The sequence below is a fragment of the Patella vulgata genome, chromosome 1 (genome assembly GCF_932274485.2).
Source record: "Patella vulgata chromosome 1, xgPatVulg1.2, whole genome shotgun sequence".
Classification (NCBI taxonomy): domain Eukaryota; kingdom Metazoa; phylum Mollusca; class Gastropoda; family Patellidae; genus Patella; species Patella vulgata.
Window position 1 is genome coordinate 64,491,754 of NC_065879.2, and position 13,524 is coordinate 64,505,277.

The window sequence follows — 13,524 nt, forward strand, 5'->3', positions numbered from 1 at the left end:
AAATAAAGATCTTCGAGCCACCAAAGCTAGTTTAGGGCAGTGACCCAAACCCGATTCCCCCATATTTTTAGTATATTTAGGGTAATATATCTCGAAAATGCAAAATAGGAGGCTTCTGGAATTTTGCAGTCAAGCAGTTTATTCATCCCTTGATTTTGGAAATAAATAACATTCTGCCACCAAAGCTGGTTTGAATACTTTTTGATGCAATGTGGACGTAGGCCTACACACTTTTGTGCATGCTCAGTTAGCCTAGTGTGAGATATTTTACTATTTTTACGGCAATTGTTTGTTTTTTCTACTACCCCGGTATATAAACTTTGCATTAATATGTCTTAAAATTTTATTTTCTAATATAAAGGTAACAATTATTTTCGTGATAAATACGGTATATTTTTTTTTTTATTGGCGCCAGGAATATGTTTGCTAACTTCATTTCGAATTCAGGTGTTGGAACACGGGTGAGAGATTCCGCTCGATGTCAAAACTACGCTACGGACAATTATTGCCAAAACATAATACGGAAATAAGCACGTCCCAAACTGTTTAATTTTAACAAATTGCTATTTTAAGCGCATTCCCGCTAATAACCCTGTTGTTGGAAATATAACCGAGTCAGAATTAATTGTTAATAATTCATCTGTTTTATTTCAGTATCGGTATAGTTACTGCTAGGAATACTAGGATGGTCTTTTTAGCAAAAAGTGGGCTATCTTGTTTTTGCTTTGAGCAGGCAACAACTTGGGTAGAACATCAGATTATTTACAACACAATAGCCGAGAGTACTTCACAAACCAAAACATGGGTTGAGGTGCGCAGGGAAAAAGTCTCGATTTATGATGTAAGGGAGCTAACTACATTAAAGGAAGTATCAAGTCGGATAGAGTTATCCGGTCCTTGAGATGGCTGCTTCGACGCCATTTTGGCGTGAATAAGACCGAAATAATTTGGAACTTTCCCGATGTTTGCCCCGTACAGACGCAGTACAGCTTTTCAAAGTTCATTATCGACATCATATAAACTTTGTACGTGTCAGGAAGCTTCAAAGCCATTTTGGAGCTTTCGTTTAATCGTGAATGGAGTAATATGAATCTTGACTGTTTATCATGTGCTTTGGCTGAAATTAGTTATTCAGTGGCAAACCTAACAAAGAAAAATTTCAAAGCCGTCGTTACAGAAATAAACCACCTTGTAAGCCAGCACGGAGCAGACGCTGATAGGCATCTGTTCCGTTGCCTATTTTCTCATATAGAATTTGGAGGAGACGGGAAAGGCAGTGGCAAAGATTTTCATCAAACTCAGTGCTTAATTCAAGAGTGTAGCACACTAATAAATAAACCAGACTTTGTTTCAATCTTGTGTAACGCTATAGACAACCCATTACAACAACAGAAGAGCCTAAAGCCCTCGTCACACCTATTTCCTCAGCTAAGTAAAGTGCTGAAGTTAAGTAGGGTTCAAGAAGTGGCCTTTGGTTTAGCGTTATTACATTCAACCAATCAAAACATCAGTACGCAAGCTGGACAATTTGTGAAGCAGAAATTTCCTGATCTTGTTCATTCATACGTGGATGTAGATAGTGCAAGTCATCAAGAAGGCGGCCTGCAAGATACAGCCATAGAAACTCTACATTTTCTTCTAAGCCACTTATTACATGGAAAAAACCAGTTGGGTGTAGGAGTAGAACAAAAAGAAGCCTTATTGAAAGCCTTACGTAGAGATTTTCCTCGAGAACGTGTACCAGCTGTGCTTAATCTTATTCTCTACCCAGAATTAGAGGACATACCAACAAACAAACTTTTTGATACATCAGTTTTACCAAGTTCTATGATGGCCGCTTCTTTAGCAGATTTGATATTGGAATCAGGATGCGGTTGCACAGTTACAGTAGAAGAATGCCGAAATCGGTTGATGCAGTTTGGTGTGAAAGAAATAACTCCGTCATCAATTGCAAAAGTCTTAGGAATGATGGCCCGGTACCCCAATGGCTTGAATGAACAGGTGCCGACAAATCCTGGCTGGAATGACACTCAAGGTGAGACAATTTGGAACGAAGAAGTATTTGTCTTAGTAGTGAAAGATCTCGCTCCACACTTGAATTGGAAGGAAGTTGTAGCTAATTTAGACTACCCAGGTTTTATTGTCTCTAATAACAAAGGCCTTCGTCTGCTCGTCCAGGCACTATTCCGTGGATTGCAAGCCATCTTCCCTGTTGAGTATATCTACAAGTCATGGCATAATGTTGAAGGTCAGCTGTCTTTTATCAATAATGCTCTACGCTCCCCAGATGTGTTCAGTTTTGCTGATTATCCAGGTGACACAGTGCTTATTGACATACTCAAAACAACTCCTAATGAAGACGATCGTGACATTAAAACTTGGAAATCTCTTGATCTGGTAGAAACCTTGCTGAGATTGTCTGAATCTGGACATTACCAACCAATTCATGATTTGTTCAAAGTCCCCATTCAAAAATGTCCAGACATTTTGGTTTTGGCACTACTTCAAACAAAAACCTCATGGAATATTTTGAAACAAGAACTTATATCAACATTGATGCCAGTATTCTTGGGCAGCCATACCAATTCAGCCGTTGTACTGCATTATGCTTGGCACCACCAAGGCCATTCAAATAATATCAGAACCCTTATAATGCATTCAATGGCAGAATGGTACATGCGTGGAGACCAACATGATCAGATGAGATTATCAAGAATTCTAGATGTAGCCCAAGACTTGAAAGCACTTTCTATGCTCCTGAATGCCACACCATTTGCATTTGTCATAGATTTAGCATGCTTGGCATCGAGAAGAGGATACCTAAAATTAGATAAATGGCTGTCAGATAAAATCAATGAACACAAGGAACCCTTTGTTCAGGCATGCGTTAATTTCCTTAAAAGAAGATGCCCCCAACTGCTTGGAGCACCTTTAAAAGAAGATCACAATCAATTGAAAAGTCAGCAGCTGCTGCCAGAAACTGTGGCAACCATGCTTAATCATCTTAAAACTTGGTCAAGCCACGTTTCTCAAGAACTTGCTGATGCCATATCTGCCATGTACAGCAATGCAGGTTCCCTGTTTAAAGCAAGGCAAGCTCAGCCCCCACCTGGACCAACTGGTGGTCAATTTCCTAATGTCAGCCCCCTGGATGTTTTGTCTGGAATAGGTGTCCTAGGAGGACACAATCCTGCTGTATCACAGACATCAGTTTCGTCAGCTTTTCCGCAAGTTTCATCAGGATTTCAACAAACTGCTCCTCCATTGCCACCTGCCAACACAGCTACACCAGGTTCTCCCTCTAAAGCTTTCCCTGGACTTTCTCAAAGCACACCTGGTTTTAACACTATCCATAATTTGTCATCTCAGTTTCAGACCTCTTCAACTGGTCCTCCAGGTGATATGTCAGGAATCTTCCCAGAGATGAATCAACAATTCAGCAAGGATGTAGAAGACAAGGCTAATACATACTTTCAACAGATCTACAATCAGCCACCCCATCTTACCATGACAATAGATGAAGTCTTGGACATGTTGAAAAGATTCAAAGATTCCCAAAATAAGCTGGAACGAGATGTATTTGCTTGTATGTTGAGAAACCTTTTTGAAGAATACAGATTTTTCCCCCAGTATCCTGAAAGAGAACTTCACACAACTGCTGTCTTGTTCGGAGGAATCATAGAACAAGGGATTGTCACATATTGGACCTTGGGAATAGCTTTGAGGTACATTTTGGAAGCCTTACGCAAACCCCATGGCAGTAAGATGTATTATTTTGGAATTGCTGCACTTGACAAGTTCAAATCCAGACTTAAGGATTACCCCCAGTACTGTCAGCACTTGGCTGCTATTCCACATTTCTCCCGTTTTCCACAACATCTGATTGAGTATGTGGAATATGGAGCCAGATCCAAAGAGCCACCTCATATGCCACAAGCAGTCCCAGGATCGCTTTCACAGTCTTTATCAGGTTTATCTATTCAAGGTGGCCCAATGGGCAATATGCCACCAAGATCAACTGCCACACCCCAAGAAGGATGGCCGGATGTAAGTGGTGGAACTGCTCCTAAGATGACATCAGCTCCCACAGCCCCTGCTACACCAGCAACTACTTCAGCTGAGATCAAACCCCCTGTTGGTGCTACATTCCAAAAGCCTTCAATTGCTACAGCTACTAACATTGATACATTGCTTGCTGGTCAACAGAAGGATGAAGTTGCTGTACCACCTGAAGCACTCCAAGATAAAGTCTTCTTTATTTTTAACAACCTTTCTCTGGCTAATATGAGTCAAAAAGGAGAAGAGCTGAAGGAACAGATTGGTGAAGAATACATACCATGGTGTTCCCAGTATCTCGTTATGAAAAGAGCTAGTATTGAACCAAATTTCCACACCCTGTATTCTAACTTTGTAGATGTTCTGCAAATACAGGAATTGACTGATCTCATAATCAAAGAAACCTTCAGAAATATCAAAGTTCTGTTGAGAAGTGACAAAGGAGTTGCTAACTTCTCTGATAGAACCTTATTGAAGAATTTAGGACACTGGCTTGGAATGCTTACATTAGCCAAAAGCAAACCCATCCTACAAATGGAAATAGATGTCAAGTCTCTAATCTATGAAGCTTACCAAAAAGGTGCCCAGGAGTTGCTGTATGTGGTGCCTTTTTCAGCAAAGGTATTAGAATCTTGCTCTAAAAGCAAAGTTTTTAAAGCCCCAAATCCTTGGACACTTGGTATAATGAATGTACTAGCTGAACTTCACATGGAACCTGATTTAAAACTGAATTTGAAGTTTGAAATTGAAGTGTTGTGTAAAACACTGAACATAGACATCAATGAACTAAAGCCCACCAATTATTTGAAGGATCCAATGAGGATATCAAGTATAGAGCCCCAGTTGTCAGCACCACGTCCACAAGAAACTGTCACAACCCCAACACCTCAACCATTTGCAGGTGCCTCAAATTCTTTGATGAATACACTTCTACCACCCATGATCACAACAATAATGGGTTCTGGAACAAGCACTACAACTACCATCTCAGCCACTACTCCAAGTCTGCCGCCACAACCCCAGTATAGCTTCAATGAGATCAATACCCACTCATTATCAGGGCTGGCTCAACATATCATCATAAGTGACCAGATTGCATTGTTCCATACTAATCCCCAACTCAAGCAATATGTCAGATCTGCCTTGGAAAAAGCTGTCCAAGAACTCCTTCCTCCAGTTGTTGAAAGATCCATAAAAATAGCTTTAACAACATGTGAACAGATTGCCAAAAAAGACTTTGCCCTTGATCCGGAGGAAGGCAGGATGAGATCTGCAGCTCACTCAATGGTTCGAAATATAACATCAGGTCTTGCTCTCATCACTTGCAGAGAGCCTTTGTTTATCAACATCTCTAACAACTTGAAGACTGCATTCATGGCAACATTAAGAGGAGCAAATCCTGCTCAAAAAACAGTAATTGAAGAGGCAGTCCAAGCTTTAGCCCAAGACAACACAGAACTTGCCTGTGCATTCATCCAGAAAACAGCTGTTGACCGAGCAATCCCCGAAATGGACAAGAGGCTGTCATCAGAATTTGATTTGCGTAAACATGCAAGAACAGAAGGAAGAAGATACTGTGACCCTGTTGTTTTGACTTACCAAGCAGAGAGAATGCCAGAACAAATAAGGCTTCGGGTAGGAGGTGTAACACCTCAGCAAATAGCTGTTTATGAAGAATTTGCAAGAAACATTCCTGGCTTCCTGCCAATGACTACTGACACCAATTTTCCACCAGGAGTTACTAAACCCATACCGTCATATGCCCAGGATGAAATAATGATAATCTATGAAAAGATAGTGCGAGAGATTGAGCAACATCTACAACAGATGATCAACATCCCATCTAGTAATCCTATGATAGCACAACTCAACAGTTTGATGGAAGCAATCATCCTTGCCAGACAAAATCGAGAAATGGTCACAGCTGTAGCACTGCTTCAAAAAGCAGTAGAGGGCTTACTTGATCAGTACACTTTAACAAGTATGTCTGAGCAAGAACTGTTCTTAAGATACCGGGAATGTCATCTTTTAGTTCTACGAGGGCTTCAAGACCAACGGGCTTATGGTAGTCAATGGGCAAGCAAAGAAGTTACAAGATGCCTTATCCAGTGTCGAGATGAATACAAATATAATTTAGAAGCTGTGGATCTGTTGATCAGGAGTCAGTTAGTCAACTTGCAAAATTACGACATTTATCTTGCAAATCTCTTGCAAAATGGCATGAACATCACAGCATTACAGTTTGCCATGCAACTTATTCAGAAATATTGTACTGATGATAAGAGCCCCGTTTCAGATGCAGATTTTGCCACTACTGTAGAAACATTGACCATGATTGCAGCTAGATCCAGACAACAACCTGAAGGACTTACAACCTTGATAGAAATGATTCGTCAAAAGACTCAGCAAAACAGCGAGACAAACATGGGAATGGATCGTTCCTCTGGCAGTAGCACAACTTCCATGATGCAGTCAGGCATTTCACAAGCTAGAGAGTTTGATGATCCTCCAGGACTTCACGAGAAAACAGAATATCTTTTACGAGAATGGGTTACCATGTATCACTCTCCTGCTGCTGGACGAGACAGCACCAAAGCATTCACAGCCTTTGTACAGCAAATGCATCAACAGGGAATTCTCAAAACTGACGATCTCATTACCAGGTTTTTCCGTCTTTGTACAGAAATGTGTGTGGATCTTTGCTATAGAGCTTTGAGTGAACAGACCCACAGCCCAACTTTGATCAGAGCTAAATGTTTCCACACTTTGGATGCATTCGTTAGACTCATTGCATTGCTTGTGAAGCATTCTGGAGACTCTGCCAATACAGTCACCAAAATTAACCTGTTACACAAAGTTTTAGGAATAGTAGCTGGTGTGTTGATTCAAGATCATGAAGTTCGCTGCACAGAATTCCAACAACTACCCTACCATCGTCTCTTCATCATGTTGTTCATTGAGTTGAATGCACCAGAACCCATTCTGGAAAGCATAAACTTACAAGTTCTTTTGGCATTTTGTCAAGTTTTTCATATCCTGCGTCCAGCTAAAGCTCCTGGGTTTGCTTATGCCTGGTTGGAGCTGGTGTCCCACAGAGTTTTCATAGGTAGACTACTGGCTCTCACTCCACAACAGAGAGGATGGGGAATGTATGCCCAGCTCCTGATGGATTTGTTTAGATTTCTCTCACCTTTCCTGAGAAATGCAGAACTAAGCAAACCTACGCAGTTGATTTACAAAGGAACATTAAGAGTGTTGTTGGTGCTACTTCATGATTTTCCTGAGTTCCTGTGTGATTATCACTACGCCTTTTGTGATGTTGTGCCGTCTAACTGCATCCAGATGAGGAATCTGATCTTGAGTGCATTCCCAAGAACCATGCGCCTTCCAGATCCTTTCACACCAAACCTTAAGGTTGATAGTCTACCAGACATTGCACAACAACCTCGCATATTAACAAACTTTGTCTCAATGATTCAGCCATCATCATTTAAGAAAGATTTGGACTCATATCTGAAAACAAGAGCTCCTATCAACTTTTTATCGGAGCTCAGAAGCAATCTTCAACAGTCTGTGGAACCGGGATGTCACTACAATATTCCTCTAATTAACGCTCTGGTTTTGTATGTAGGTACTCAAGCCATTCATTTCATCCATGGTAAGGGTCAATCATCCAGTATGGGAACCATAGCTCCATCATCCCACATGGACATTTTCCAAAATCTGGCTGTGAACCTTGACACCGAAGGTCGTTACCTGTTTTTGACTGCAATAGCCAATCAACTAAGATATCCAAATAGCCACACACACTACTTCAGTTGTACGATCCTGTATTTGTTCGCTCAGGCTAACAATGAGCAGATCCAGGAGCAGATAACACGTGTTTTGCTGGAGCGTCTGATTGTCAACAGACCTCATCCATGGGGTCTTCTTATTACTTTCATTGAAATGATCAAGAATCCAAATTTCAAATTTTGGAATCATGAATTTGTCCATTGTGCTCCAGAGGTAGACAAAATGTTAGAATCTGTTGCTCGATCATGTTTGCAGACCCCCAAACAACCTCCACCGGCTCGCGAACCAGAAAATGCAGAGGTTCATTAAACACTGTGTAATTGAGAAATCAAACTTTGGGTTGATTTTGTGACCTTTGACCTGTGATCTATTTTGTGTGATTTGTGATTGACTAAACCAAAGTGCTGTTTTATTTAGCATCCAAGACTTAAGCATCTAATAGTTTAATAGTATCTGATGGGAAAATAACTAAATAAGTTAATGTTTAAAAAACGGCCTAGAAACTCAAAATTTAATTGTATTTTAACATCTAATAATAATTGAGTGTCTTGTGTGAATTAAAGTTAGATTTTATTTTTATCTGAAACTGGTATATAATTTAACCTCTTCACCAGATTGGTAATAAAATTTTAGGTTTAAATGGCTATTAATGTCTCCTTATTAGTCCTTATTCAAATTAGATATTTGTTTTTCATAATTTTATGGTTTTTTTAGGAAGTTAATATTGATGTTTGTGAAATTTTATTTACTGCTAAGTGCTAGCTTTATGTCGAAGATAATTTGTCATTTATTTATTGACATTCATACATGCATGTGTATGTCATTCTTCTTTACTGCAGAATTTTTTTTTATAGCTGAGTCTATGCTATTGTAGTACACAGTTATATAATAGATTGGTTTGGCAACATTTGGTCAGCTTTCCACATAGGTGTGCTGGGTCTGTTATCTTTTTTAGGGCTTTTACCCAAATTTGGCCCAAAAAATCTGATTATTACATGAAAATAAAATTTATGTGCTGTTCTGAAATCTTCATTCTTATTTTGGAATCCTAGTTTACATATTACTATTATTTGAAAGAAATCTTGTTATATTTTTAGGGTTTCGTATCCCCGGTTGTACGTGGCAAGGAGTAGGGTCGCCTGTCCAGCCTCGTGGGTTTTCTCCGGGTCCTCCGGTTTCCTCCCACTGCTAAAGACCCCTACGCGCAAGCGAATTATTGAAATAAAATTAAACCGTATGTTAGTCCCGAAATGACCTAGTTTGTGTCGAGTGGACGTTAAACCCCTTCTCTCTCTCTCTCTCGTTATATTTTTAGCCTAAAGATCTACGATTTTAGGTCACAGCCAATGAAAAATGCAGTATTCTAAATTATTTAAGTTTTAATGAAAGAGGATAGCCTTGATTACTCCTGTGTAAAATTGTCTCTAATTGTTAACGGTCATGCACAGTTTTGCTTATGTTTTACGGTTGGCCGAGAAGAAGTTTGACTTCTGTCTGAAGTATGCAGAATGCATTGTTAACTGTTTGCTCAAAAAAATTTCTCAGAATTCTTGGTGTGATATGAATGCGAATAGATAATTGCAAGCAATGCCATTTTGTCCTCACTAATATTCATTGTCGTCGAAACTGAGGAAAACTAGGCTGGAGTTATCGAGACAGGAGTGCGACGCTGACCACTGTTGTCTAATGGCGACTTTAGTTGTAAAAACTTCCAATCAGCTAATTTAATAAGGCCTATCATTTACATATTTATATTCTACTTAACTTAAATCACTATGTTCATTCTTATTGTGTCATTTATCAAAGATTCAAATTTTTTTTAGTCTACATTTAGATGTTCATCAAATACAGTTGAAAGAATTATGTTCAATTATGCCTTTGCAGTCACAATTGTATTTGCTTTTATTCTTTAATGGTAAATATTTCATCAATTTAATCTTTATTGAGCATTTTGAAGTTATAATTGTTAAGTTGTTATTTTTGGAAAATTTATATCATCTATGCTTAGAATGGTTATGTATGTGTTATGCTGGATGTCATTGGCTAGTTTGAAAAGCCATTAAATTGTCCCTATCATAAGATCTTAAGAGATTTGTTAGAATAAGCTACAAATATTTGTTATGTTGGTGATTGGTTAATTTGAACAGAATTTCAACCAATCTGATTGTCTCTATTATCATATATGTATATAAACATGCTTCATTTTCCCCATTGATATTTGCTATATGTGTGAATATGTAAATATTAAGATACTAGTGGAAATAATAAAGCCGGGTGCACACTAAATTTTTGTCTGACCTCTTAGATTTTAATAGGGTTTGAAAAACTGTTTTGATGGACGGGACTAGAAATTAAAATCTGTAGTATTCCATTGCTTTGTAAATGTGGGATTACAAAAATGATGGAAGGCACCCAACTAAGTTTGACAGAAATGAAAATGTCCAGTGTGCACTCGGTTTCATGGGTATTTTTGTGATTACAAGTGTAGATATTATCCTGTGTATTAAATATGTTGAACTGTACCAGTGGGTACATGCATCGTAATATTTTTTCCTGCTATCATTTATATATTATACTATAATTGTTATTACTTTATATTATAATGTAAACACAACCCTGTGTGGTTTGACGAAAACAAAAAACAAACCTTTAACAAGAATATAGTTTATAGGTCAATTATAGTCGAGTTTGATTTTTTTTTTTTGTCTCGCTAATCAGGCCCCGAGTTCACAAAACATTCTCAGACTTAAGTTAAGAATTTACTCAAAATTATTCACCTTATTTTAACTAAAATATAGCCCTTTATAGAACTTTTGTTTTAATATATCAAATACATCAGTAAGAAACTATGTGCAAAGTATTGTGTTTCTGGATCAAAGATATCCCTCATAAACAGTGATTGAAGGTTGAGTAAATTCTTAACTTAAGTCTGAGAATGCTTTGTAAACTCAAGGCCAGGTTTCCTGGTGTTGGCCAAGAAAGTTCCCAAGGATTTGCGGCGTGGTTTCCCCTTGGTGCAGGCAAGACGAGACTGACAAGGAACTGTGTCCAGTCAGTTGGATGGGACGAAAAACAGTGGTCATGTGTACATGTTGGCATGAACTTACAAGATTCGGAGACAGTTAGATATCCGATGTGTGTTTATAACTGCATAATGCATAATGACTTTATATCCCACTTGAGATCTATGGGCATAAAAAGCAATTGAAAATCGATATATAAAAAAAATGAGTGGTGTGGCAATAGCTACAAATGTCGTACCGTTAAACTGCGTTTAAAGCTACAATTGATACAGTCTAATACGCAAGTACAAATAGGTTCAAACGCACAATTGTCAACACGTCATAACAGTTTGTATTGACATAGGTAATTCTATAACAAATAGAGAAGACTGGACCACTAAAATAGTTATTGAGCAGTTTTTATACGCCCACATTTTCGTCCGGACGTCCACAAATTGTTTGTGGACACTCTACAGGTCACAAATCTTATCCGATTTTGACGAAACTTGAAATATAGCTTTATCTCCAAAAGTTCTATGCTGCTTTCGATATTGGCATGTATCGGATCGAAACTTCATGGATTATGGCCCCTGTTTGTACGAAAAATCACGTTTTTAGATTGTGGACCCAATAGAGGTCACAATTTTTATCCGATTTTGTTGAAGCTTGAAATGTAAGTTTATAACCCAAAAATCTCGATTCCTTTCGATATTCGCGCATATCGGACCGTAACTTCCTGAATTATAATAATAATAATAATAATAATAATGTATATTTGTAAAGCGCCAATCCATCCACAAATGCATGCTCTAGGCGCCTGATTGTACGAAAAATCGCGTTTTTAGCTTGTGGACCCTATATAGAGATCATAATTTTTATCCGATTTAAAAAAACGTATTATTATATCACCGTTACACCCTAAGGGCGACTGAGTTCGAATTTCGTGAAAATCGGCCCAAAATTGACAGACAAAATGGCCGCCGTTCGTTCTCAAATAACGTAGAAATATGGTATATCACGGTTTTGGACCCTATAGAGGTCACAATTTTTATCCGATTTTGTTGAAACTTGAAATGTAAGTTTATAACCCAAAGATCTTGGATCCTTTCGATATTCGCGCATATCGGACCATAACTTCCTGAATTATGGCCCCTGATTGTACGAAAAATCGCGTTTTTAGCTTGTGGACCCTATAGAGGTCATAATTTTTATCCGATTTAAAAAACCGTATTATTATATCACCGTTACACCCTAAGGGCAGCTGAGTTTGAATTTCGTGAAAATCGGCCCATAATTGACAGACAAAATGGCCGCCGTTCGTTCTCAAATAGCGTAAAAATATGGTATATCAAGGTTATACAGGTCACAATTTTTATCCGATTTTGTTGAAACTTATAATGTAAGTTTATAACCCAAAGATCTTGGTTCCTGTCGATATTCGTACATATCGGACCATAACTTCCTGAATTATAGCCCCTGATTATACGAAAAATCGCGTTTTTAGCTTGTGGACCCTATAGAGGTCATAATTTTTATCCGATTAAAAAAAAACGTATTATTATATCACCGTTACACCCTATAAGGACGGCCGAGTTCGAATTTCGGGAAAATCAGCCCAAAACTGACAGACAAAATGGCCGCCGTTCGTTCTCAAATAGCGTAAAAATATGGTATATCAAGGTTTTGGACCCTATAGAGGTCACAATTTTAATCCGATTTTGTTGAAACTTGAAATGTAAGTTTATAACCCAAAGATCTTGGTTCCTTTCGATATATGCGCATATCGAATTGAAATTTCCTGAATTATGGCCCTTGATTTTAGGTAAAATCACTCTCTTTTTAGCTTGTTCTCTATCCATCTCTCGAAAATGTGGGCGTATCCTGCCTGGCAGCCGCTGGTTCTTTGTGGTAATGCGTTCTACATTTTCAAAGCGACATTTCTTTCCATGTAAGCCGCCATGACATCAGCCAGATGAAATCTCGCCAAATTTCGCGTAACAGTTTGGTTGCATCAAATCATATTATTATGCGGTAAGACTTTACCTTTATTTTAATGGGAATTGGTTTATTATATGTTAAGCTATGTGCAGTACAGTTTGGGGTCAGTTTGTTTGTAAATTAAGGAGGCTATAGGTCAGTAAACTTTTTGTAGTAATTTGACTAAAAAAAAACTTGCTGGAGTAAGGCAGAAGACACCAATAGTGGAACCATTTCTAGTGTGGCAAGTGACACGATTCCCATGGGGTAATAATAGCCTACTAATTCAATTCATTTGATAGTGTAGGCCACCTAAAGGTGCCCGAGGGATCGATATAACACACATGTACATTATATTCTAAAAACAGACCGGCGAGAATGGTATTAAAAGGATCTTTCAATCTGGGCGACCTTCGTATGCAAACTATGTTCGCGACTACAGTCTGAACCAGCACCCGAACGCAAAGCGCCCATGTCAGTTCACTCGGCAAACCTCGGCTGATTCCGTTACTCTACATATACATGTAGATGTGGGGTACTGGAATCTCCTGAGGGTTGCCGAGTGCGGGTCAAGTAAGCAAAACGCAAAGGCTCCCCTTCAAGAGACAAAGTTAAGAATTAGCCAGAAGGTACTCTAAATGAGAGATGTCAAAATTATACTAAATGCATATTAATTAACAACAAATTACAATTA

General features: G+C 38.5%; 1 protein-coding gene across 1 annotated transcript; it reads left to right on the top strand.

The window, feature by feature from the left end:
• Positions 1 to 903: 903 nt before the first annotated feature.
• Positions 904 to 10,530, top strand: LOC126824370 (CCR4-NOT transcription complex subunit 1). Its single transcript, XM_050553616.2, has one exon. It carries the CDS (start codon positions 1,087 to 1,089, stop codon positions 8,158 to 8,160), a length of 7,074 nt encoding a protein of 2,357 aa, XP_050409573.1. The 5' UTR covers positions 904 to 1,086; the 3' UTR covers positions 8,161 to 10,530.
• Positions 10,531 to 13,524: the final 2,994 nt, after the last annotated feature.